At 40.8% G+C, this 24,218-nt stretch overlaps 1 protein-coding gene across 1 annotated transcript in view; it reads right to left on the bottom strand.

Annotated features, from left to right (window-relative positions):
* The window catches only part of NXPH1 (neurexophilin 1), a 138,618-nt gene extending 118,606 nt beyond the window's left edge, over positions 1–20,012 (bottom strand). The window contains exon 1 of the mRNA XM_053468336.1: positions 19,345–20,012. Coding sequence (XP_053324311.1) covers positions 19,345–19,398 — 54 coding nt within the window. The 5' untranslated portion in view covers positions 19,399–20,012. The remainder of the gene's footprint in view (positions 1–19,344) is intronic.
* Positions 20,013–24,218: the final 4,206 nt, after the last annotated feature.

The following is a 24,218-nucleotide window of genomic DNA, read 5'->3' as shown; positions in this document are numbered from 1 at the left end:
AGTTGAGATGACCTGTTGAAGTAGCCAGTGACTAATTTAAATACTTGTTTGCAAGTCAGGAGGTGAGAGACAAACTATTTATCTTTCCAACTTTACAAAGAGCCAACTTTGGAAAGTTTTTCTTGCAGGAAGTGTTGTACTCATACTAGGCAAGAAAATGACCAGTAGCCACTAAATGATGTATGCATGGCTGCTGGCTGGATATGTGTGGCCTGCCAACAGCCACACATCAACACACCTGATGCTGGAGTGGCAGTACCGTTAAGTGTGTGGCTCTGTTGGCCACCAGATCGCTGGGCATTTGTGTTGACCATGATTTAAGTAAAGCTAAATTCGGGAGATGACATTTCAAGTCACTACAAGTCCCTTGTTGGTTTAATTAATCACCAATATGAATGGGGTTTTCACCTTATTTCTGTAAATTCACAGTACTGCATTGTTCTACTGAAGGCAAGTTTTGCACCAAAGGAATATCCTCATACACTGCATCTAAATTGGAGGGGGCCTAAGGGTCAGGTTTATACCATCTGAAATTTCAGATCCATCTACACCATTTACTCTGGAATTAGAAACTATTGAACATCAAAGGGACTGGGGAAAGGGGGTATATTAGGCTAGTTACAATGAGACAATTAAGAGAAAAAATAGTACAAATTGGCAGAAATTGGAAGTAACTAAGAGAACTTTCCTGTTTAATCTCAATAGTTTTGCAGAAACCACGTAAAATACAATAGGAATAAAATGTGCCGTTCCACTTAAACAAAACATTAATAACGCTCTGTGGTATGCTAGATGTAGGCAACTTAACAGACCAATTATGTTTTCATTTTAATAATTTATGTTTAATCACAGCGAAACAATACAGAAACGTTTAAGAAGCTTTTCTGGTTTCTATGGCAACCACTGATCAACACCTGGTGTTCTGTCACTTAACAACTCAATTTGACATGATTAAACAAGTATCGGGAATAGTTTGGGGTATTCAGCGGTAGTAGGATTGGAGTCGGTAGAAGAGTCGTTTAAAGACTGGGGTTATCTGGTGTTGCTTAGACATTTTAGCTGACCATTGTTTCACGGAGCGGTTTAACTTGTGTCTTGTATTCCTCAAAACCTGGGAATCACTTTATTTATCACACTGTGATTATATTGGCCACCGAAGAGTAGAAGAGTAGAAGTGAAATTCATGTTAGAAGTTGTTTCTTTGTGATTGTGCTGAAATTGTCATTGTTGAAAAAAATAAAATCCAAAATCTGATATTTGACTTCTGTCACATTCAAGCTTTTATTGCACTAAGTTGTTTCTTTCAACAACATTACTATATTCACCGTGAGCAATCCCACACACTTACTGAAATACTACCGACTGCTCATTTTCTACTGCTTGGCCTATTATGTTTTTCAATTACATCCCTACTTGCAGTTCAAAAACTATTTCACACTTAAAGGCTGCTTTTAACTTTTCCTCCCACGTGCTTCGATATGGAATTGTGCATCGGCTTTCAGTTTGGAAGGAAAGCTAGAAAAAAAAAATGTATTACCTGTAACTGTTTTGGAGACTACAAAAAAAAACAGATTCCGGTCCAAATCAGTTGTTTTCACCCATCGTCATTGATGGAGACAAATAGGTTAATTTAGGTATGTCACTGGGTAAGAACAGGTGGGTAAGCTGCAATAACTAGTCATTGACCTGCTTCTGCTTGTCCGTGGATACAGGGCAGGGCCGAGGATGACTAAGCGGCCCCGGCACTATAAGACCAGCCACTACCAATGGACATACATGCAGCCACTGTCTGGATACATGCAGCCACATATGACATGTTTAAACCCTTTCAGTGTGCGTTCGCTCGTATCCAGCTGCCGGACCCGATCTACTGTTGGAGTAGCAATATGGGCCTTTTCAGCTTGGCGTGCCAGCTGGCCGGTTCGGGCCTACATGGATACACTGATGGCTGCACTGCCTTGAAGTCTATAATTGGTGTTGAAAGCTACTAGACATGATCACTGTAGTCAGGCCCCCCCCCCCGGAAGACATTCTTCCACTAAAAACCTAGTATCACTGGTGATGTTTGAAACAGCAAAATATAGCCGGTGTATCTGTCATCTCATACACTGTTTTGACTTCCATAACATAATTGCAGAAGACCGTCCTTTCTTTAGTCTGAAATGTATTTTGCTTTTTTCATACAGAAAAACAATGACATTTTCTCGCGCATTGTATTATGCATAAAGAATAAAGACAAAGTTGAAAAAGTTAATTTATATCTACCAAACAGGGAGCCTTGCTGCCATTATATCTACTGGGTTAAGTTCATTGAATGTTTTTACCAAACAATGATTACAATGACATAGATAAATCTTTTGTTGTGACATAAATACAGCATATGAAAATGTAAGATAAAAGATGACATAATATCCATTGGTATGAATTTATCAGGTACTGTAATTTTTTTGCATAAAAGAGAAATGCATATTTTGTTTGCTTTATTTAATGAATAGTCTTTATAAACCAAGGGTACACATGGCATTTACAGTGACATATAACTAAATTGCAAACACCCTTGACATACTATACTTTGAGATGTCAATTGCTTTTAAACACTTTTCATTTAAAATCCACTTAGCTACTTCTAACATCAGAAGAAATAAGTAAAAGCATGCTGATAAAAGAAAAAAAAATATATTGCAGTTGAAATTCACCAATTTGATTTAATTCTAAAGAAGTAGGAAAGCATAAATAAGAATACATGATGACTAAACCGGGCAATATCCGCAGATATGAAGTATTCCCTGCTATAATTTTAAACATTCTTTATCTATCTCATCTAAAACCTATATATATATATACAGTAATAAGGTAAGTGTATATATATATATATATATATAGATAGATAGATATACACTTACCTTATTAATGACCCAGGGTGATCTAGATATATATATGTATATGTATATATATATTATAGACAAGCCCATTGCATTGTTCCTAAAATGATTGCTCTTTTTTATAACAGCCCTAAAACAGATCATTACATGGAAATAGGATTCAAAATCGTAAAAATCAAAAGAGTAACCTAAATCCCTAAAACAATCCCAATATCAAGACTGACATTTTTTGTTTAGAAAGCAGCATTATAAAATTGGTTTTAGAAATACCAAATCCATAAGTCACTTCCCATTTACTCAAAAAGAAAATACAAATATTTTATATGTAGGCCATGGAGTGCTCTCTAACATAGAGAGACATATAAAGAGAAATACATATTAATAGTCAGTTCATAATTTTATTAAATAAACTGGTCTATCTGCAATAGTTCAACTGCTCTGAAGCACTTAGTCTTCTGGGTAGAATGATAGATAGATAGATAGATAGATAGATAGATAGATAGATAGATAGATAGATAGATAGATAGATAGATAGATGATAGATAGATAGATAGATAGATAGATAGATAGATAGATAGATAGATAGATAGATAGATAGATAGATAGATAGATATTGATTGCTCCCTGAAATAGGATTGCCATCTTGGTCTACTGGTACCAGTAGCTCCCTAGTCATTCTAAAAATAAGTTGTTATATTATGTACTGGACTATTTGCAATAGTTAAAATAAACTGCTCTGGAGAACTGCACCACACAGCTTTAAAACAATGGATAACAATCAATACAAGACGTACACACTCTATATTAATTAAACCAGCCAAATACTAGTAATATCAAAAAAGTAGGAGACAATTAGCTTTGATACAAAGTGACAGGTGAATATTATGAGACATTATACATTATTTAACACAAGCAGTAGAGCAGATAGCAAAGGCAACATGCCAACAGTGCATTCTATTTAACATGGGAGTGTAATATTCCCTCTGGGTGTCTCTTTCCAGAGCACAATAGAGCAGCTCTGTCTATGGAAGGTAAGGATTTATGTAATGACTGGATATGGAAGATGATTGCTGCTTATTTAAACTACCGGTGAAATGAAAAGTCTAACAACCTTTTTATTGAATAAAAATCTGCTCCATTTAATGTTTCGGATCCTTCATGGAACTTTTATATCTTCTTGCTTGATAGTAAGTGGCTTTGGCTGCTTGTTAAATCAAATCTGCTGTGCTCATAAAAGGCTTTCACTAAATAACAGAAGGTTGTTAGAAGTCACTCACAAGAGGGTGAAGTGTCAGTATTAATGACTAGGAAACCATTCTAAGCTGTGGTTTACTTCAAGCAACATCTGAACCACCAATCAATACTATGCTCTGGGCACATTTATCAAAATTAAATGGAGCTCATTGAATTCTTATGACTTAAGTATTGTATCAGAGTTAAACAATGAGGCAAGAACAAGACTGTGTTGGAAATCAATAAAGATTCCTGTACATTTCTGGCAAATGTCTCATTTTTTTCATAGATTTAACACTGAGGTGGCCTCTTTCTATTTTGTGACAAGCCTACCCTGTATAGCTTCAAAGATAACAGAGACACACTAAGTACAGACTGAGTTCAGGGCAAAGAAGAATTGCAATCCTTCTATCTGCTGAAGCCATCAATCAGTGCCTTATACTCGAGTGCAATTAAATTACTATTTTAACCCTATGTTTCCACCCCTCTGGAAACTCATATAAGACATAAAATAAAATAAGGCTACAGGGAGGAGAGAAGATGATAATGTAAAATAAGGATGAGATTATCCCCACAGTATAAATTTCCTTTTAAGACAGATCTTCTTTATCTTTTACTGGTTTATTCATTTTAGAATCAAAGGGAATGATTTTCATTTTGTCCCCCAAGGAACATGTCTTTTTTTTTTCTTTTTTCTTTCTAACTCGACAGGACCTTCCTTCTCTGCTTTATGGAAACTTATGAATCAATAGTGCCGGCTTGTGAGATGCAGGCGGATTGAGACGGTTCTGATCTGAGAGGAATCAGCTGTGGGAGCTCTCCGCGGTCCTGAAAGATCAGCTTCTCCGGCTGCAAACGGCCGCTGATCTCTACATAACGTCCGCTAAATGACAACAGCCCGAACCGTCACTCGGGGCTAGGTCCGTGTCTAAGCATGACATGCAATTTACTTTTCTAGCTGCCCCAGACAGTTTTCTTATCTACTGTATGATAATGCAGTTTTTCATCACAACTCACTAAAGCAATCATGGGTAACAATAACGTAATGTTATATGTTATATATGATATATAATAGATATCAGATATCATATATTATATATAGCACATAATATATAGTATTGTATATTTATATATATATATATATGTATATATATATATATATATATATATATATATACATACATATATATATATATATATATATATATATATATATATATATATATAACATTATGTTATATGTTTCCTATATTCATTTAAAGGCCATGCCCTGATTTACAAATTATAGGCATATAGAATTATACACACATGCTAGAAACACACATACTGTATTGGATAGATGGAAAGATAGAGAGAGATGATTGATGAGGTAGATTGATAATAGACAGATAAGGCTATATATATATATATATATATATATATATATATATATATATATATATGTGTGTGTGTGTGTGTGTGTGTGTGTGTGTGTGTGTGTGTGTGTGTGTGTGTGTGTGTGTGTGTAGATAGATAGATAGATAGATAGATAGATACACACATACATACATTTTAGTGGGTAAAACATTTTAACAAAATGATAACCGACCCCAAAAGTTTAGCACATATTGTCTCCTATGGTTTCTAGCCAGAAATGTAGGAGCCAGAATAGACACTGTCAGTATATGTCAAAAAATTCATTTCACTTATATAGATGCAAGTGACCCTAATGCATTTAGTGTTTTTCGCTCTCCTTTGGATGGTTTTAGATCATTTATCTGTTACCCATCACTGGTAGCCTTTCTATGCCTCAGTAACGCAGGGAATTATAAAGATTCAAAACCCCAAAGCACAGATGGTTTCTAAGGAAACACCATTTTTTTCCAAAGCAGCAATTTATGTTATTGTGAGTAAAATAAATAGACCAAGACAGCCCTATAACATGGTCAATTCTGCAGCAGCGTTCATTTGGGGCTTTTTTTAGGGGATGGTTTTTTGTGTGCTTTTCTGTTTTTTATGTATCCTTATTTTATTCTTTTTCATAACATTTTAAATGTATTTTTCATTATTTATTTTAACCACAACCTTACCAATTTTTAATATATGTATATATATATATATATATATATATATATATATATATATTTAATTATGTATAATTTATATATAATTCTTTTTAAAAAAATAGTCACATTGAAATTGCCAGACAGGGTGTCTTGCAACAGACAATGAGGGTGTAATTGACATTGAGTTTGCAGAATAAAACACTCAAGAAAGATTTTCAGTTTCTGCATAATGTAAATTCGCTGGTTGGTGGGGAATTAACCAGATATTTTATCCCTGCTCCAGAAAAGATGATTTGGGTGGCACAGAAATATATCCTATCAATAAAGCCTGCTCTTCAAAAGCATGCATAGTAATTGAGATTGGGGATAGCTTTTGCTGTGGGTTGGCATTTCCTCATATCAATCTGACAAGAGCCAACTCAGGAAATTGCTGGTAATATTCATCTGGGGACCACTTTCATTAAACGTAATTCATTCGACTTTCACAATAAATTGAGTGACATCCTTAGAGCACAAGCTCTTTATCTTTGACGGAGTGCTAGGCAGGTCTTGTGTTTTCCTTCTCCCTTTATTGTCACATTTCTTAAAGCACAGTCATCAACATGTCAATCTGATGCTTAAAATTACTAAATCCGTATTTACAAAGCACCCATGAGGTTGTTTGAAAGCTCACTTACAAGAAGAGCTAGTCCAGAGCAAACTGCCTGATAAATCACAACCATAACTTGCCAAAAAAAAAAAAAAAGGAAAATGAAGTCATATGTTATCAGAGGCAAGCACCCAGAATCAGATTACAGAAGAAGAGGTGACAGCTCGGTACAAGTATAGGAAGGCTCCATGATGGGAAATAATTCTTAGGGTCTGGGTTTTGTTAATTACCCTTAAAATACTTGGTACAACTGATTATCCAAGTATCATATATAAGGATTCTCTTCTTAATTTACAGGGACCATATTGCTTGAGAAATACAATCAGTGTATTTCAGATTTGTTATAGTTTCCCGATAAGCAGACTATATTTATATATATATATATATATATATATATATATATATATATATATATATATATATAGTCTGTGACAATGCGACTACATACAGCGTTAGAATAGCGTTACTGAGCGGCTAGATGCGTAAATATAGCGCTACACAATTCTAAATCATGAAATCGTGCTCGTACAGGATTACCTATGAAATTCAGATAGTAACAGATATTACAATATTAGTTGTAACATGTTACTCTAACCTCCTCTATATAGAATTAAAGCTGTTTAAAGGGACGGTAAAGGGTTAAATCTATGGGACCAGTATCATCTATAAGAGAGCTATTTGAGTGCTATCAACTACAAAAAATCCAAAAGGTAATTTACCTTCCAGCAAAAGACTAAATAGACGGTTACTTTATTACTAGTGTGACCTTTAAAAAAGAATGAGCTCAGCCTATGGTTAATATGAAATATATCATTATATAAGGTCTATTTTAAGCTTTAATTAAATGTAAAACTTTCTTCCTTCTTTAGGAAAATTATACACTACTCCCAGTGAGTCAGTATAGAACAGATAATCCAGTAAATGTACTATTTTCACTTAAATATGGCTAGATATTTTGGGGAGTCCCATTCTTAACCCATTGAATGCCAGTGGGTTGATCTGGGCATCAACAAACATATTGAGCTACTCAATATGTTGTGTAAATTGTTTAAATTGGTTCGGCTGTTTTTTCATATAATATCATTTCACAATCCAGATTTTAGTTGTTTAAATAATATGTAATATTGTGCATAGATCACGTGGTGCCCATAAATAATGATTTAAAATCTTTTAAGTGCTCGGACTAAAATCTGTATGGAACTTAATGTTCAAAACTTTCGAAGTTTCGTTCACTTACTTATTTCTAGGTGTGTGCTCAACATAATGTTGAGAAATGAGATTTGGTTCTGTAACTCCTCACAAAGTGTCAATTAATTACACTAAAATGTATCTAAATTATTTAGAAACACAGAGAGCTGAGTTTAAAAGCTTTAAAGGCGGGGGGGGCGTGGCTTGCCTGGCTCGAAGATGGCTGCTTGAGTCTTTAGCTCCGCGGCCGACTCACAACAATCTGCTTCCATCCGACCCTACAGAACACGATGGGCAAGCAGAAACGCTCGTCCCAGCGTCCTGACACCCCAGACACTCAGTCCCGGCCGGCTGGATCCTCGCTGCGGGCTTATTTCCAGACCCCTGCGGTCCTGGATACTCAGCCCCCATCGCCCAACATGGCGCCCTCTCCGGCGAGCACGACGACCTCGGATGAGGCCCCGCACTCACCTCCACCGGCTGCTGCCGCACACTCATCCGCGGACCTGCAGGAGTTGTTCCGCTCTCTACCCACAAAGGCGGACTTCAGTAACCTCATCGTGGAGGTCAAACGGGCCCTGCACGAGGAGGTAGCGGCTCTCCGGGCGGATATCACGGGAGTGGAGCAGCGCACTTCCCGTCTGGAGGATTCGCATGCCCAGGCTGCTCGACAGCTGCAGGACCTGCACCACTCCACACAACGCCTGACGGGCCTTGCGGCTGAGCTCCGCCGCTCCGTGGAAGACCTCGAGAACAGAGGTAGGAGGAACAACGTGAGGGTGAGGGGGCTGCAGGAATCAGAGGGCCCTGAAGATCTGCGGGCCTTGCTGCAACGGCTTTTTAATACTCTGCTGGGCCGCGCACCTGACGCTCCGGTGCGCCTGGATAGAGCACACCGCGCGCTGCGGCCCCGCGGGAGGCCCACGGATCCGCCTAGGGACGTAATATGCTGCTTTCAAGATTTTATTTTGAAGGAGGAAGTTATGTCTGCGGCGCGCAATATGCGCACTATTACGTTTGAAGGCCATTCTCTGGCGCTTTACCAGGATCTCTCCCCCATTACGCTGCGTAGCCGGCGGGCGTTGAGACCGCTTACTTCCTTGCTCCAGGAGCGCAACATCAGATACCGTTGGGGTTTTCCCTTTCAACTGACAATCACGCATGCTGGCTCCACCTTTTCTGTGCGTAAGCACAGCGATGTTGCGGGAGTGGCTTCGGCCCTCGGGTTGCCTGTGCCGCAGGTGCCGGACTGGTCCCTTATGGAGGATGATTCGCGGTTCCTGCCCCGGGCGGTTCCTGCCCCGGCTCCTCGTGATGCTCCGTTGCCACGGCGTCCCCACCTGCGACGTGGAAGGTCCACGGATGACGGGAGAACCACCGCGCAAATACGTGAGGAGTAGAGGACCACGCCCATCGACCGTCACTTGGACGCTGTGCCGTCATGCTGCGATCCGTGGGGAGAGTTTTTCTGTTTTTTTTTTTTTTTTTTTTTTTGTTTTTTTTTTTTTTTTTTTTTTTCTTTTCGGCTGCCTACAAGTGGGACGGCAATGTACCACGGCGCACAACAGAAAGTCCCTACGTTTCTTAGCCCTGGAGGGCATGCTGGTCGGCCTGAGCTCTGTGCATCGGACTGCCGCTATGTGGACATTTCTGTGCTTCTGCAAGTGGGTTTGGCACGCTGCTGCACTTGCTGCTTTTCCCGAATGTGCCTTACTCTTCCTGAACACTCGGCGTGCTCGGACTCGTTACATTTGTTATTCTTGTTGCGGCACTTTTTTTTTTTTTTTTTTTTTTTTTTTTTTTTTTTTTTTCTTTCTCTCTTATGTATTATTATTTTTCTTCCGTTGCGTGTGCGCACTAGGTCTCCATGCCTGACTGTTACATTCATACTTTGCCGTTATTGTTATATATTTTTCAGTCTACACTACTGTATAACTGCTACCTGTTTGGTCTCTCTCCTACACCATGGCGGCTATCTGTTTACTAGCCCGGAGAGGGCACGCTGGCTGGCCCGGGTGCTTACTTCCTAACAACACTTTATACTCTGTGCATCTGATTGCCTTTGTGTGCCAACTTATGTGTTTATGCAAGTGTGTATAACAAGCGGTTGACCATATTGATTTTCAAGCATGTGCCTTACTCTTCCTGTACATTCAATATGATTGGAGGCTTCCAAAGGCCGCTTTCATCTGGTGGGCTCACATTTATTTCTCGCGCTGCAGCATTGCATTAACAACCCCCCCCCTTTTTTTTTTTTTTTTTTTTTTTTTTTTTTTTTTCTTCTCTCTTATGTATTATTATTTTTCTTCCGTTGCGTGTGCGCACTAGGTCTCCATGCCTGACTGTTACATTCATACTTTGCCGTTATTGTTATATATTTTTCAGACTACACTACTGTATAACTGCTACCTGTTTGGTCTCTCTCCTACACCATGGTGGCTATCTACGTTTACTAGCCCGGAGAGGGCACGCTGGCTGGCCCGGGTGCTTACTTCCTAACAACACTTTATACTCTGTGCATCTGATTGCCTTTGTGTGCCAACTTATGTGTTTATGCAAGTGTGTCTAACTAGCGGTTGAACATATTGATTTTCAAGCGTGTGCCTTACTCTTCCTGTACATTCAATATGATTGGAGGCTTCCAAAGGCCGCTTTCATCTAGTGGGCTCACATTTATTTCTCGCGCTGCAGCATTGCATTAACACCCCCCTTTTTTTTTTTTTTTCTTTTTTTTTTTTTTTTTTTTTTCTCTTATGTATTATTATTTTTCTTCCGTTGCGTGTGCGCGCTAGGTCTCCGTGCCTGCCTGTTACATTCATGCTTTGCCGTTATTGTTACATATTTTTCAGACTACACTACTGTATAACTGCTACCTGTTTGGCCTATTTCCTACGTCATGGCAGCTATCTACGTTTACTAGCCCGGAGAGGGCACGCTGGTTGGCCCGGGCGCTTACTTCCTAACAACACTTTATACTCTGTGCATCTGATTGCCTTTGTGTGCCAACTTATGTGTTTATGCAAGTGTGTATCACAAGCTGTTGAACATATTGATTTTCAGGCATGTGCCTTACTCTTCCTGTACATTTAATGTGATTGGAGGCTCCCAAGGGAGGCGCTGCAGCACTGCATTAACACCCCCCCTCCTTTTCGCGGCTGTGCCTTCATCTTCCCGCACACTTAGTGCGCTCGATAACGCTACATGGTAGCTTTCATTTCGTAGGCTCATAATTGTTATTATTCTGTGGGGGTTTCTTTATTTATTTATTTATTTTTAATTATTATTATTATTTTATTTTCATCTTTGGGTTTTTTTTTTTTTTTTTTTTTTTTTTTTTTTTTTATATTCCTTTCCTCTTTCTTTTTTGTTTCTGCTCTCTCCCCTCTCTTTTCTTTATGACCGAGTGGCGGGTCGGGTGGTGGGAGGTGCTTGTGGTGTTCTTCACTAATATAGCCTATATTGTGGTTTGTGTTCTGTTCTGTTTACGGTTGGTTCAGCTAATTGATTCTGATTATGTGAGTGGCGGCTGCGGGGTAATGTGGAGTTCTTGTTGCCTCTAGTTTTTGGTTTCTTCCGACTCATATTGGCTCTCTCCACCTTGCTGCCACTTTGGGCGGGGCTTCTACTACCCCCCTAGCAGGTCGGACTCCGTCTTGCTGGACGCCTGGCCTTGTTGCCGCCGTCCTTTCCGACAACTGCTGTTACGCGCTGCTTGCGCGGGTTCCCGTTGGTGTTTTGTGTGTTTCTCCTCCCTGTGTTTCCCTGTGTTTCTCCTCCCTGTGTTGTGTGTTCCTCCCTGGTCTTTCTCTTTTGTTACCAGTCGTCTACCCCTTTTCTTTTTCGCGTCTTGCTCCCCCTCTCCCTCTTTACCTCCCCTTCTCCCACCTCCTTGTTGTTTTCTTTTGTCTTTTTCTTTATTTGTTGGTACATTTTTTTTTTTTTTTTTTTTTTTTTTTTTTTTTCTCCCATTTATTTCTTTTTCTCCTCTCCCCCTTCCTCTTCTCTCTCCTCTTCCTCTCTTTCTCTCCCTTTCGCGTTTTTCCACGCTCCCGCTCCCTTTGCTAGCTTCTCCTCATGCCCCGTCTCGCCTCCCCCTTTCGGGCAGTGGATTTGGTTGCTCTTAGCCTCAATGTTAGGGGCCTTAACTCGCCGGAGAAACGGTCTAGGGTTTTCCGGACTCTATGCAAAGCTGCCCCTTCGGTGGTGTTCCTCCAGGAAACTCACTTTCGTGGTGGACATGCCCCTGTGTTTCGTCACCCGGCCTTCCCGCAGATATATACGAGTAATTTTGTGGATTCTAAGTCCCGCGGCACGGCTATCCTGCTCTCCCGTCGCGTTCCCTTCCTTATGACTGCTCAACAGGAGGACCCTGGGGGCAGGTTCACGTTTGTCAAGGGCACTGTCCATGACCAGGTGTTCACCTTCGCATCGATATATCTCCCCAACAGGGGTCAGTGCTCCGCCCTGTCTCGTATCCTTCGTGCTCTTATGGGCTTCAAGGAGGGCATATTAATTGCGGGAGGGGACTTTAATGTAACGCCCGACCACAGCTTGGATTCGACATCGCGCTCGTCCCCTACTCCACCATCCCATGTCAAGCAGTTTAACTCCATTCTGCGCCGATACAGGCTTGTTGATTGTTGGCGAGCGTTTCACCCAGGTGAGCGGGATTTCACTTGTTATTCTGCTCCGCACCGGTCGTATTCTCGGATTGATTTGTTCTTGATGGAATACTATCATTTGGGTCAAGCTGAAGGGTGTTCTATCGGTGTTGCTGAGATATCAGATCATTCCCCAGTGACCCTGCGACTCCGGGCTCCCCTTTATAAGCCTTCCACTAATTCCTGGCGCCTTAATGACTCTCTCCTGACTAATGACGACGTGGTTCGGGCTGCTTCGGAGCTGCTGTCCCACTTTTTCCTAGATCATGCCGCATCGGAGGTGAGCTGCCCTGCAGTTTGGGAGGCTCACAAGTGCACGGTCCGGGGGCTCTTTATCAGTAAGGCGTCTTACTTTAAGAAACTCCGCTCCCAGGAAATCTCCGATCTTTCTCAGCGCATCGCGGATGTGGACGCTCTCCACAAACGCACCTGCGACGATCGCACGTATCTCGAGCTGCTCGCCTTGAGGCGACGCTTGAATACTCTTCTCAACCACGATGTTCAGAGGTCATTCCTCCGCACTCGTTCCCTCTTTTATGAGCATGGCAACAAAAGTGGCCGTCTCCTCGCTAGAGCGCTGCGCTCCAAGCAGCAATCTCTATATGTTAGTAAGGTTAAAACTCCTGGGGGCCTGGTTTCCTGCTCTCCCACTGACATAGCGGACGCCTTTTGCCATTACTATCGCTCTTTATATAATCTCCCTGTTGGCTCCTCGGGTTCTGGACGGGACTCTCTCATACATGAATACTTAGGAAAACATATCCGTCGTACGCTGACTGCGGATCAGTCGGCGGCCTTGGAGGAGGAGATTGGTGAGGAGGAGGCGTGGGCGGCGGTGAAGTCGATGTCGGCGGGAAAGGCTCCAGGGCCAGACGGCCTCCCCTTGCGGTATTATCGCATTTTCTGGGAGCAGTTGAAGGTCCCGTTTGTGACTCTTCTTAACGCTGTGCGGAAGGGAGACCTCTTGCACCCCCATTCGTTGATGGCGACGATTGCTGTGTTGCCTAAGGAGGGGAAAGACCCTTTGCTGTGTCAAAGCTATCGGCCCATATCCCTCCTGAACGCGGATTTAAAAATTTTTGCTAAGGTCCTGGCTTCTAGACTGCAGGGTGTGTTAGGCTCCTTGATTCATCCTGACCAATCGGGTTTTATCATTGGCAGGGAGGGGCGCGACGGGACCTATAGGGCATTGAATTCGATTCACTTTGCCCAAGCGACGGGACAAAAAATACTTCTATTGTCCACGGACGCCGAAAAGGCGTTCGACAGGGTGGCCTGGGACTTCCTGTTCCAGACTCTCCGGACCATGGGTTTCGGACGGTTTTGGCTTCACTGGGTCATGTCGTTGTACTCTGCCCCTTCTGCGCGCATTCGCCTGAATGGAGCCCTCACAGATTCCTTTCCGATCCGCAATGGCACCAGGCAGGGATGTCCTCTGTCGCCCCTCCTTTTTGCCATCGCTCTGGAGCCTTTCTTACAGGCGGTTCGGGATGACCCTGGCATCCACGGCCTGACTTGCTCTGGCCGCGAACTGAAGGTGTCGGCGTACGCTGACGATTTGCTTTTTGCGATCTCGCAACCGGTTGTCTCCCTCCCGCATTTGCATGGCGCGCTCAGGCTGTTTGGCTCCCTCTCCAACTTCAAAATCAACACGGACAAATCTGAGGTGATGGATGTTTCTTTGTCAGCAGCTGAATCCCGTGCTGTTGGTGCTTCCTATCCGTACCGATGGTGCCGTGGTTGTCTCAAATATTTGGGGGTCTGGATCCCTACGGACCTCTCCTCTATCTACAGGGTCAATTTCCCCGGCCTCTTACTGCGCTTACGTCGCGACCTCCGGCGCTGGGATCTCTCCCACGTGTCCTGGCATGGGCGTGTTAATGTCATCAAAATGAATGTCCTGCCGCGGCTGTTGTATCTCTTTCAGACGCTGCCGGTGACAATTCCGGGTTCCTTTTTTTCTGAGTTGCGCACGCTCGTTACGGGCTATGTTTGGCGGGGGTCCCGCCCTAGGCTACGCTATGCGGTGCTTACGCGCTTGAAAGAAAGCGGGGGACTTTCCTTGCCTGACTTTTTCAAGTACTACTGTGCTACCCACTTATTGCGCATGTTGGAGTGGAAGTTTCAGCCGTCTTCTAAACTCTGGGTTGCTATGGAGCAGGCTGATACGCCTTTCTCCCTGCCTGGTAGCATGGGGCTCCGCCCTGAGTCCCTCCGTCTCTCCTCTTGCCCAAATCCTTTTGTGCGGGCTACTCTGGGGACTTGGCGTAGGCGTCAAGTCGGTGGGGCGCTTTCTTCCTTCCCGTCCCCGTTGACCCCCGTTGCTGGGAACCCGGATTTCCCTCCGGGACTGGAGAGGGGTTACCTCGATTCTCTTACGCTGTCTCCGGACACTGCTCTGTCCGCCGTGTGGGATGGCGCTGCTGTCCTGCCTTTCGAACGGGCTGCTCCTGCCGCTGAGGGCACTTTGATGCAGCGCTTCCGCTACGCGCAGATCTCTCGTTATGTTCGATCGGTTCCGGGCAAGCATCATCTTTCTCGACCTCTTACCCCTTTTGAGCAACTTGTCCGGCGACCTTGTGTCCCCAGGGGGGGGATCTCCATCCTCTACCGCATGTTGCTAGCAGGAGATTCTCTGGTCCCTCCGGTGTTCATGGGACGCTGGGAGGCTGACCTGGGGGAACCGCTCTCGGAACCCCAGTGGTTGAAGGTTTGCGTCTTGGCCCACAAGTGCTCTGTTGCAACTCGCTACCAGGAGACGGCTTACAAGCTCTTATCCCGATGGTATAGGACTCCGGTGGCGGTTAGTCGGGTTGTACCGGGGAGTGATCCCACCTGTTGGAGATGCGGGGTGGATAGTGGCACTTACCTGCACATGTGGTGGAGTTGTAGCACGCTTCAGCCCTTCTGGTCTGGGGTTTTCCGGTGTTTGGAGGAGGTCTGGGGGGAGGAGATTCGACCTTCCCCAGGCTTTGGGCTCCTCCTCCACTCTGAGAGGTCGTTGGGTAGTATGAAACGCTCCGTTCTCCGTCATCTTCTTCATGCGGCCCGTAGCCTCATACCGCTGTATTGGAAGCGCTCTGTGGCACCGCCCCTGCGCTTGTGGGTTTCGCGGGTGGAGGAGATCCGGACTTTGGAGGAGCTGATCCACCTGGCTTCTGACAGGATGGAGGCGTACACGATGACGTGGGCCTGCTGGCTCTCTTTTCTCTCCTCTCCTGTGCTTGTGTCGTTGCTTCAGTGATGACACTTGGCTTCCTGATATCTGTTTCTGCCTTACTGGCTCTTGGCTCTTTGCTTTTTCTTCTCTTTCTCTTACTTCCCTTCCCGCAATTCATTTTTTTTTTTTTATATACTGTGTGTGTTTAGGTGTTTCCCTCTCCATCACATGGTCTCGCGATAATTAGACTAAGGGCTTTGATTTTTGGCTTCCATTGCCTCTTACTCCACATTGCCTCGCGTTGCTTGCCATCTTTTGTGCTCCTCCTGAAGGAGGTTGCATTTGGAATGTATCTATTACTGCCAATATCTGCCTTGTTGTGTGCCTGACTCTTGGCCATGTCGCCGACACTGCGTTATTCATGTGATGTTTCCTACTGTTTTTGTGTTGTCCGTGTCCCTCAATCAATAAAATGTTATTTACCAAAAAGCTTTAAAGGCAGAAGGCGTAAAAGCTCTTTTTTTTGCGAACTCCAAATAAAAAACTCCTTGATAAAATAAGACTAATCAGACTATGAAAGTCTTGTTGCTTTGTCTTTGCAGTCCTTTAATGGAACATATAAAATATAAAAAAATATTGAAATATTGAACATAACATTTTTTTAAAAATATCAGTTGCAAAAACCACCTTCTGAGCTGTGTATTTTCTGTGGCTTTTTCCTTTATGTTCCTTAAGAATAATATTATAGGTGTAAGTACCTATGCATCTAATACTGACATTGGGCCTGTCTTGTCTCCAGGGAGTATGGATTTTGAAACTCACAGAAATTCTGAACGTATGGCTAGAAATAAAAGTTAAATTTCTGATCTCAACACCCTCTCCTCTATGGAAATTTTTGTATTTCCTATATATATATATTTATATGTAGCAAAAAATACATTTAAACACAAGACCAGGTAGAAGAGATGGTTATTATGGTGTTTTAGGTCCTTGGCATATTATGTGTGTGATTTTTGGTATTGAGAAGTCTTCTGACTTTCCAGTTGTAAAAATGAAAACAGTGTATTATATGCTGATAAGGCTTCCTGTATATCATTATGTTGGAAATGTATTTTTAAGTTTTGGGGCAAACACAGGAATTTTATTTATATTATTTAATGTATCAAATTAATACAGTATACTGCAATACGTATAATACAGCCTAACTGGCCTATTAATTTTCTTGGTGCAAAGTATGCTACTTATATTGAAATATTGTTTAAATCCAACATGTGGGGTCTATGTATAGGGCAAAAATAAAATGAACAGGGTAAATTATATCCTTTTTTTCTTGCCATTCACAGAACTCATTGTACAAAGACTGGGCAGTTGGAATACCCTGGTGAAATAGAATGGTTTCCTTTGGTCCTATTTTTATGGCACCCCCTAAATAATTAAAACATATATATATAAAATAACAACTTTAATTTTTTAAACTTTTTTATTTTATTGCTCCAGAAATTGTCTTGAGCGAAATTGGAAAATTGTATTCCTATTCCACAATTGCCAACCCCCTGTGAAAAGGCATTCAGGTAATGAAGTCTGTAAGTAAACGGTAATTGAATCAGCATAATTTGCACACTGAATGGTTTTCAAATGCTCCCAGTTCACAATTAAAGCAGAATTAATACGCTTGTTGTTCAGACTGTACTGCATTCGGATAAATCCAGCACAGTTCTTATAATGAGAGAAAATGGTACTTTAAAGTGCCAGAAAACACATTTCAAATTTAACATAGCATATTGATTCCATTCTGCTTTTGGGTAATTATTTGCCCATGTTATTACAATGTTAAATATCACTAAGTACCATAGAGGAGGAAACAGCCAGTGGTATCATTTCTAACTTCACATTTTTATACACACTGATTCAGACTGTTACTAAACAGAGTTCCCAAGTCTAGTTTAAGACTAGAGTCTACTTTCGAGCCTAGTTTAACATGATTCTACCGAGTAAAGTTAGATTTAGCTGTTCAAATTGTCAGTCCCATTTAAGAGGTTGAAAGTCAGTCTGAATGGATAATACTTCTTATTCTTCTTTGCTAAAGTAAAAAAAAAATCAATGGGTCAAAATATTTATGTTTGCACATTTCGTCCCACACCATCAGCTCTATAAAAGAAAAAAAGAAACATAATGTCTTTGGAAGACATTCATTTCTTGAATGTAATAGCATTCTGATGAATATTAATCAAGGGAAGATAGGGGTGTTTGAAGGGAAAACAGCTGTGTCTTGTGGTTAGTCTTCACCTGGCCAAGCCACAGTGCCAAGTACCTCTAAGTGTGATGCGCAGCGCCCTCTAGTGGCACAATTGGATCCAGGTCCCTAAGCGCAGGCGAGTCATACCTGTCTGGGTTTCCTTAGTAGCAAAGGTTAACTGCCATTATCAGTTCATTTCAGACTACAGCACCGGGATCACTAGCAACGCACTGCTGGGTGTTTGGCATTTATATGCAGACAGAATTCAGAGGTCATTGACTTCATGTGAATAATACCCCGTCACATGAGCTCATCCAGACACACGATTATGGAAATCTCCCAATCCAGCCCTCACACACATATGCTACAATGACACCTTCTACCACCACCTGCATATGAATTAACCCTTTCTGAACAGAAGTGGAAGGCTACCAGCAGTAGATCAATAAGAGTGTGACCCTTAAAGCTCTTTAAATCCCATAATTATTACCATGGTCATCATTGATACTGTCATTTACTAGATTCATTAATATTACCTGGACATAAGCATTATGACAGGTAACCCCTGTCTGAGACCCTTTTCCAATTTAAGAGAAATAGTTGAAAAATACTATCATGTCTATAGCTTATTATTAGCATCTTGTAACTAATCATTCTATAACTGGAGGTCTTGTTAACCAATCTAATAAAATAAATGATTCTTGACAATAGTCCATGTTTCAATGAGCTATACACAACTCCAGGCACCCTTTGGTGCATCATTTTGAAATTTTAGCATTTTAGAATATCTGTATGGAAGCTAAAGTTTATAATGGAGAAAAGTCACTGATATTTTTGATGTCTTTGGCATAAACAGGTTAACTGGAATGTTAGGTGAAATATATATATATATATAGTGTAAAGTTCTAACAGGAGATTGATAACTTTTGGAATTCCAGACTCCAGAATGACTTTGTTAAACCTTGGCTGGCTGAGCATACTTAGTGTTGGCGTGAAAAGCATCTGGGCTACCAGAGAACTCTAAATTGCAATTCCCTGGTCTGGGAGCCTGAGAAAAGTAGAGTCTTTTACTTGGACCCCTATAGTGGAGGATGGAAAGGGAAGGGTGTTCAGCTAACACTGAGCAATCTAGATGAAATGCAGCAGGGGCATATGTACTTTTACCCAAAGCTCCTTAAGAAGGCAATCAGACTCATGAAAAGGTGGTAATTGCGATGATTAGCTGAGGTTATTACTTGTAGATTTGTCTGCATACATTATTAGGTATATAGAGTCAGGTAGGAAACTTACCAGGTGGAGGGTGGACTGAAGAAGAAGAACGGAGAGCCAATACACAGCCTGCATCCTCCCGGATCAAACTTACTTGGGATATCCTGCTTGATCTGTCTGTTCCTTCAAGAACATAAATCCAAGACTGACATTCACTTTACAGAACCAGGAGAGCTCTCACCAGCCTAGATAAAAACGAAATTATAAACCCCATGACCACAAGACACAAGGGGGGAGAAACAGTAAAGTGGAAGGGGTTGGAGATGAGAAAAATACGGCTAGATCGGTTAAAATGAAGTTAATCCAGCAGGGAAGCAAGGCGATCGCACCGATGTTGGATGCCAGGATAATTCTGCAGATAGATCACTCACGAACAGTCCAAGTGTGAGTGCTTTTGGAGGGTTGGGTGGAGGGGGTTGAAGCCAGAATGCAATAGGTTGCTGAGTATGAATAGGCAGCCCTTGCTTGCTGGGACTGAGCTCTTACTGATTGCGAGTCTTGGCTTTGCTGTTTGATATCTCTCGGGCTAAAAGCCTGCAAAGAGAATCACAGCCACATCCAGCAGCTCAGCATCAGAGTGACACAGAGACAGAAGGGGACAGAGCTGCTGGAGAGAAGATACCAAAGAACCAAGAGTAGGGAACAGCGACTCAAGACTTTCACTAAATCTGAACATCAAACAAAGTCAAGCCCTATTTGCATATAGGGGACAATAAAAAGCAAGTCTTGTGCAGTAAAGAACAAGCCATGCCCCCACCCACATACACGCAGTTCAACAAACAGTGATCACAACACAGAGGAACTTGAACCCACTTGCCTCCCTTTGCATCTGGGTGTGTGATGTGGCACTAGAGATCCACTAGCATGGTGCACCTGGGGTGATCCAAGCTGTAAGGTTTAGCAGATGGCAGTCTGGGGCAGGTTGGTCCACCTTAGAAGGAAGGTCGGCAGGAAGGTCGACCTGTGGCCAGGTAGAGTGCTGCAAGGATCTCTAATACACTCCGATGAGGTTAGTGGACACTGTGGTAGTCCAGAGTTAAGAAGAAACGAAGTGTGGGTGACTTCTGTACTCCAAGTCATATAAGTTGAAGGGACTGGTCATTTTTGGTTTGGCTGCACAATCTTTGCTATAGGTAACCATGTCCTAACATGCCTTCTACAAAGTGAAGTGTGTGGAATCAGAAATAGTCAAGAAAGGTCAGAAAACACCCAGGAACTGTTTACGCAGATGTGTAACGAATTGATATACCGTTCTTCTCCAGAGCGCAATGGGGACAAGAAACGTTTGCTATATTACATAACCCTACCACTAGGGGCGCCGCTTCCATTAATATCCTTCAAGATGTAGCTGGCAGTCTAAAATGACGAAAACAATCTGAGCAATAGGTGTAGGGGGCTCATTTAAATTAATTATCACACAGAGAGTAATTTTGATTTGCATGTTGGATGAAACAGACTCTGCTTGCAAGAGAACATTTTTTTTCTTGGATTCTTCCATGCTGGTCTATGGCATCAGGGAGGGTGGAGGAGATGTGAGTTGTGCCAGCTCTGTGGAGTTAATGGATGATTTCTTCATTGAGAGGTACAATCAAAAGCCTACAACAAATAAACACAGTGAATATCTGGCTACCACTCCAATCTAACACTAATGCCAATCTGGGGACACTGCTTCAATATATATATATATATATATATATATATATATATATATATATATATATATATATATATATATATATATATATATATATATATATATATATATCTATAGATATAGATATATATATATATATATATATATATCGTAGGTTTACACTGATTGTGTATTATTTTATCATTATTTCAGTTTGTTATAGTTTGCAATATGTCCAAAGGCCTTTACATATGGAATGTCAGATCACTAGCATGTCTTGAATTGAGTAGTGAGCCCAGGATCTGGAACATTGGTAGCATTATTACTTTAAGATTTGCCCTCCATTGATCCCTGCTAAATAACCCCCTTTCCATGTGATGCTATATAGAGTATGTGCTGTCTTCTCAATGTGAACACAATGTAAACAAGGAATTGCATTAACTATAGCAAATAATTTGTGAACGCAATCCTGGGACTTTATATTAACTATGGAACTAGATAATAAAGCAGTGTCTGTTATTTACATGAACTGCACTTTTTCTGTCTCTCACTAAGAGGTTCTGGCATAGTAATAGGATGTGGATGATTTCCAATTTTACATGCAATGTATCATGTTTCCTCTATTGGTGTGAAATTTAATTGAATGCATTAATAGCTACATGCAATGTCATGAAAGATTGTTTCCTCTTAGCAAAGGCTAGACAGTCTCTAGTATTGCTAGGATCTGCTGCTTGCACAGTGCTTAGCCAAAGGTTCAGTAAGCATGATGGGAGTTAAGCTTAAATGTACAAAATTACAGGTAAAAAGACTACAAATTATATAAATAGTGCTTTTGAATCTGCTGGTGCTCTATAATTCAATGTGATGATATATATATATATATCTATATATATATATATTATAGTATTTATATACAGTATATAAATATCTGTTTATATATACACACTAGTGATGTAATATTTAAGTGTGATATTTACTATTCTAATGATAACATGACATATGAAATGGGAAATAAATTCATTGCTCATAACATGGCACTTGTATTTTTGTTATTTTAATTTTCTTTCTCTGTATATATTTTTTTTTACATATAATAAGACAACATTCAAATATTACCTTCTACTGTTCTTGTTTGCTGTATCTATCAATCATATCCACAATATGCTGCAAACAATGTCATTGAGTGATGTCTATCCATGAAATTAGAAGGGCACCTTTTTCCCCCTAACATATATTGTAACTAGCCACAGACATCAACAGGGCCAATTGACTGAACCCAAAAACTTGCAAAAGGGGAGTTCAGCTGATCCATGCTATAAATAAATAAATCTGCTTACACACAAGGTGAATATAACCAAATCCTAATAGGCTTTCTTAGCAGTGGTTAGCTTTCAATGAAAATTGTTTTGCATGAAAGAGAGAAATTTGAGTGAATTAAATGAGTAAAAAAATAGCATGATTTTAACCTTTTGTGTGCCAGAGATCTTAAGGAGAAACTTAAACCTCTGCTACTTGCTCAGAATCCATTAAAATTATGGTATGCCCAACCATTGTCCTCATTCTGCATTTATATTATTTTATAGAGATTTTTTTATATGCTGAAAAATAGTAATTATTGAGCATTTAAATGATTTTTAATCCCTGTTAGAATCCACTATTTTTCTCTTATCCTAATAGTATCTGCACATTCCTGGTATGTAGTACAATATCTGATCCGCAGTCTCTTAGCAGTGTTATTGTCTGTAAGATTGTATTGGCATTATGGAAACATATTACCATATTTCACCAGATGAATATCTTCTAAAGGGCAAAAATACAATAATCCTTCACATTTATGTCCATTTTATTATAGGTTTAAATTGGGGCCTATTTATATTCAAATATCCTATTGCTGATGGTTAATATGCTGTGACCAGCATTAATATTCTGCAGAATTGAGATTCTAATACTACAGTAGTTTTATTTCCATCATAGATATGGATTTCTGCTGTACACAGAAATTAGTTATCAAGACAACACCCAATATGTATTAAGGTGTGGGGAAAAAAATATGAAATATACCTTCAATACACTAATGAGCCAGGCTTTACAAATATTTAAATGTGACCAATTCTTATTACATAACTTAAAGTAGATTAGTATTACATTATTACCTAGAGTGCAGATAATTCACTTGGTCTTACAAATACAGGAGGCACTTTTAAATGTCCTCATGTGATCATGTTTGCAGCACACTCAGCTCTCTATTATCTACCTATCAATCACCTATCATCTATTTCTACCTAAAACTTAATATTGTATATTATTATATTATGATGCATACATGTATGTATACATTTTTACACACACACACACATATATATATATATATATATACACACATTGTAGCTTTTCTCTATATCTTCTATCTTCCTCTTTATTTTTTGTTTTTGTGCGTTATATTTTTTTGTGGGGGGAGGTTTCCAGTTTTCACAATGCTATAACTTTGTAATTTAGCTGTTTTCCAACTGGCAATGTTCAGTATCAGTAGAAGTATGCAGAATAAAAACCTTAAGGCTCACTCTCCGCATATTGCATTTAGATGCTTTGCTGGTTCTACTTCAGTTCCTTTAATGTAAGCTACTTAATTAACTTTAGATTAAAAAAACACAAAGCGATGGAGGCACCAGGGCTGAAGATGCTGAGCTTGAAACACAAGAATTCTAGGGTCAGGGGAGCAGAGTTCAGGGTGCAGCAGTGCTAGTAGTCTACAACAGAATTTTTTTTATTATATCAACTTGTTCAGCACTGTAACATGCTACATTAATTTTTCTTATAAAACTTGAATTTTATAAATATGAATTGACTTCCTCTGTCACATCATTTTTAGAAGGTACTAAACTTCCACATTGGGAGCAACCCTTTTCATAGTTAGGTATTGATATATATGTGAAAAGTCAAGAACTGCCTTTCGTTATTAAATGGTTAATGCTAGATCTTACTCCTGTTTGCCTGTGTATCTGGAAAAGAAGTCCGTGTTTACACTTGGTTTCTTTAGCCTTGTATTTAAGGCTATACATGTTGACAACCTCCCTTGACTGTACAAGCAACCTTTTTCTGAAAGGCATCCTTGTTAACAGCTAAACCCATTTACTGCCAATGCCTGGTGGTGTTACACTGCCACACAGTGTTCCACGTGGGTAACAACACCCTATTTCATTGTGTTTAACCAATTGCCTTATGATTGGCACCTGTGCTGTGCAAATACTAATAAAGTTGATAG

The sequence above is a fragment of the Spea bombifrons genome, chromosome 5 (genome assembly GCF_027358695.1).
Source record: "Spea bombifrons isolate aSpeBom1 chromosome 5, aSpeBom1.2.pri, whole genome shotgun sequence".
Taxonomy (NCBI): Eukaryota; Metazoa; Chordata; class Amphibia; order Anura; family Pelobatidae; genus Spea; species Spea bombifrons.
The sequence above is the reverse complement of the archived record's forward strand: the minus strand, read 5'-3'. Positions and strand labels throughout refer to the sequence as shown.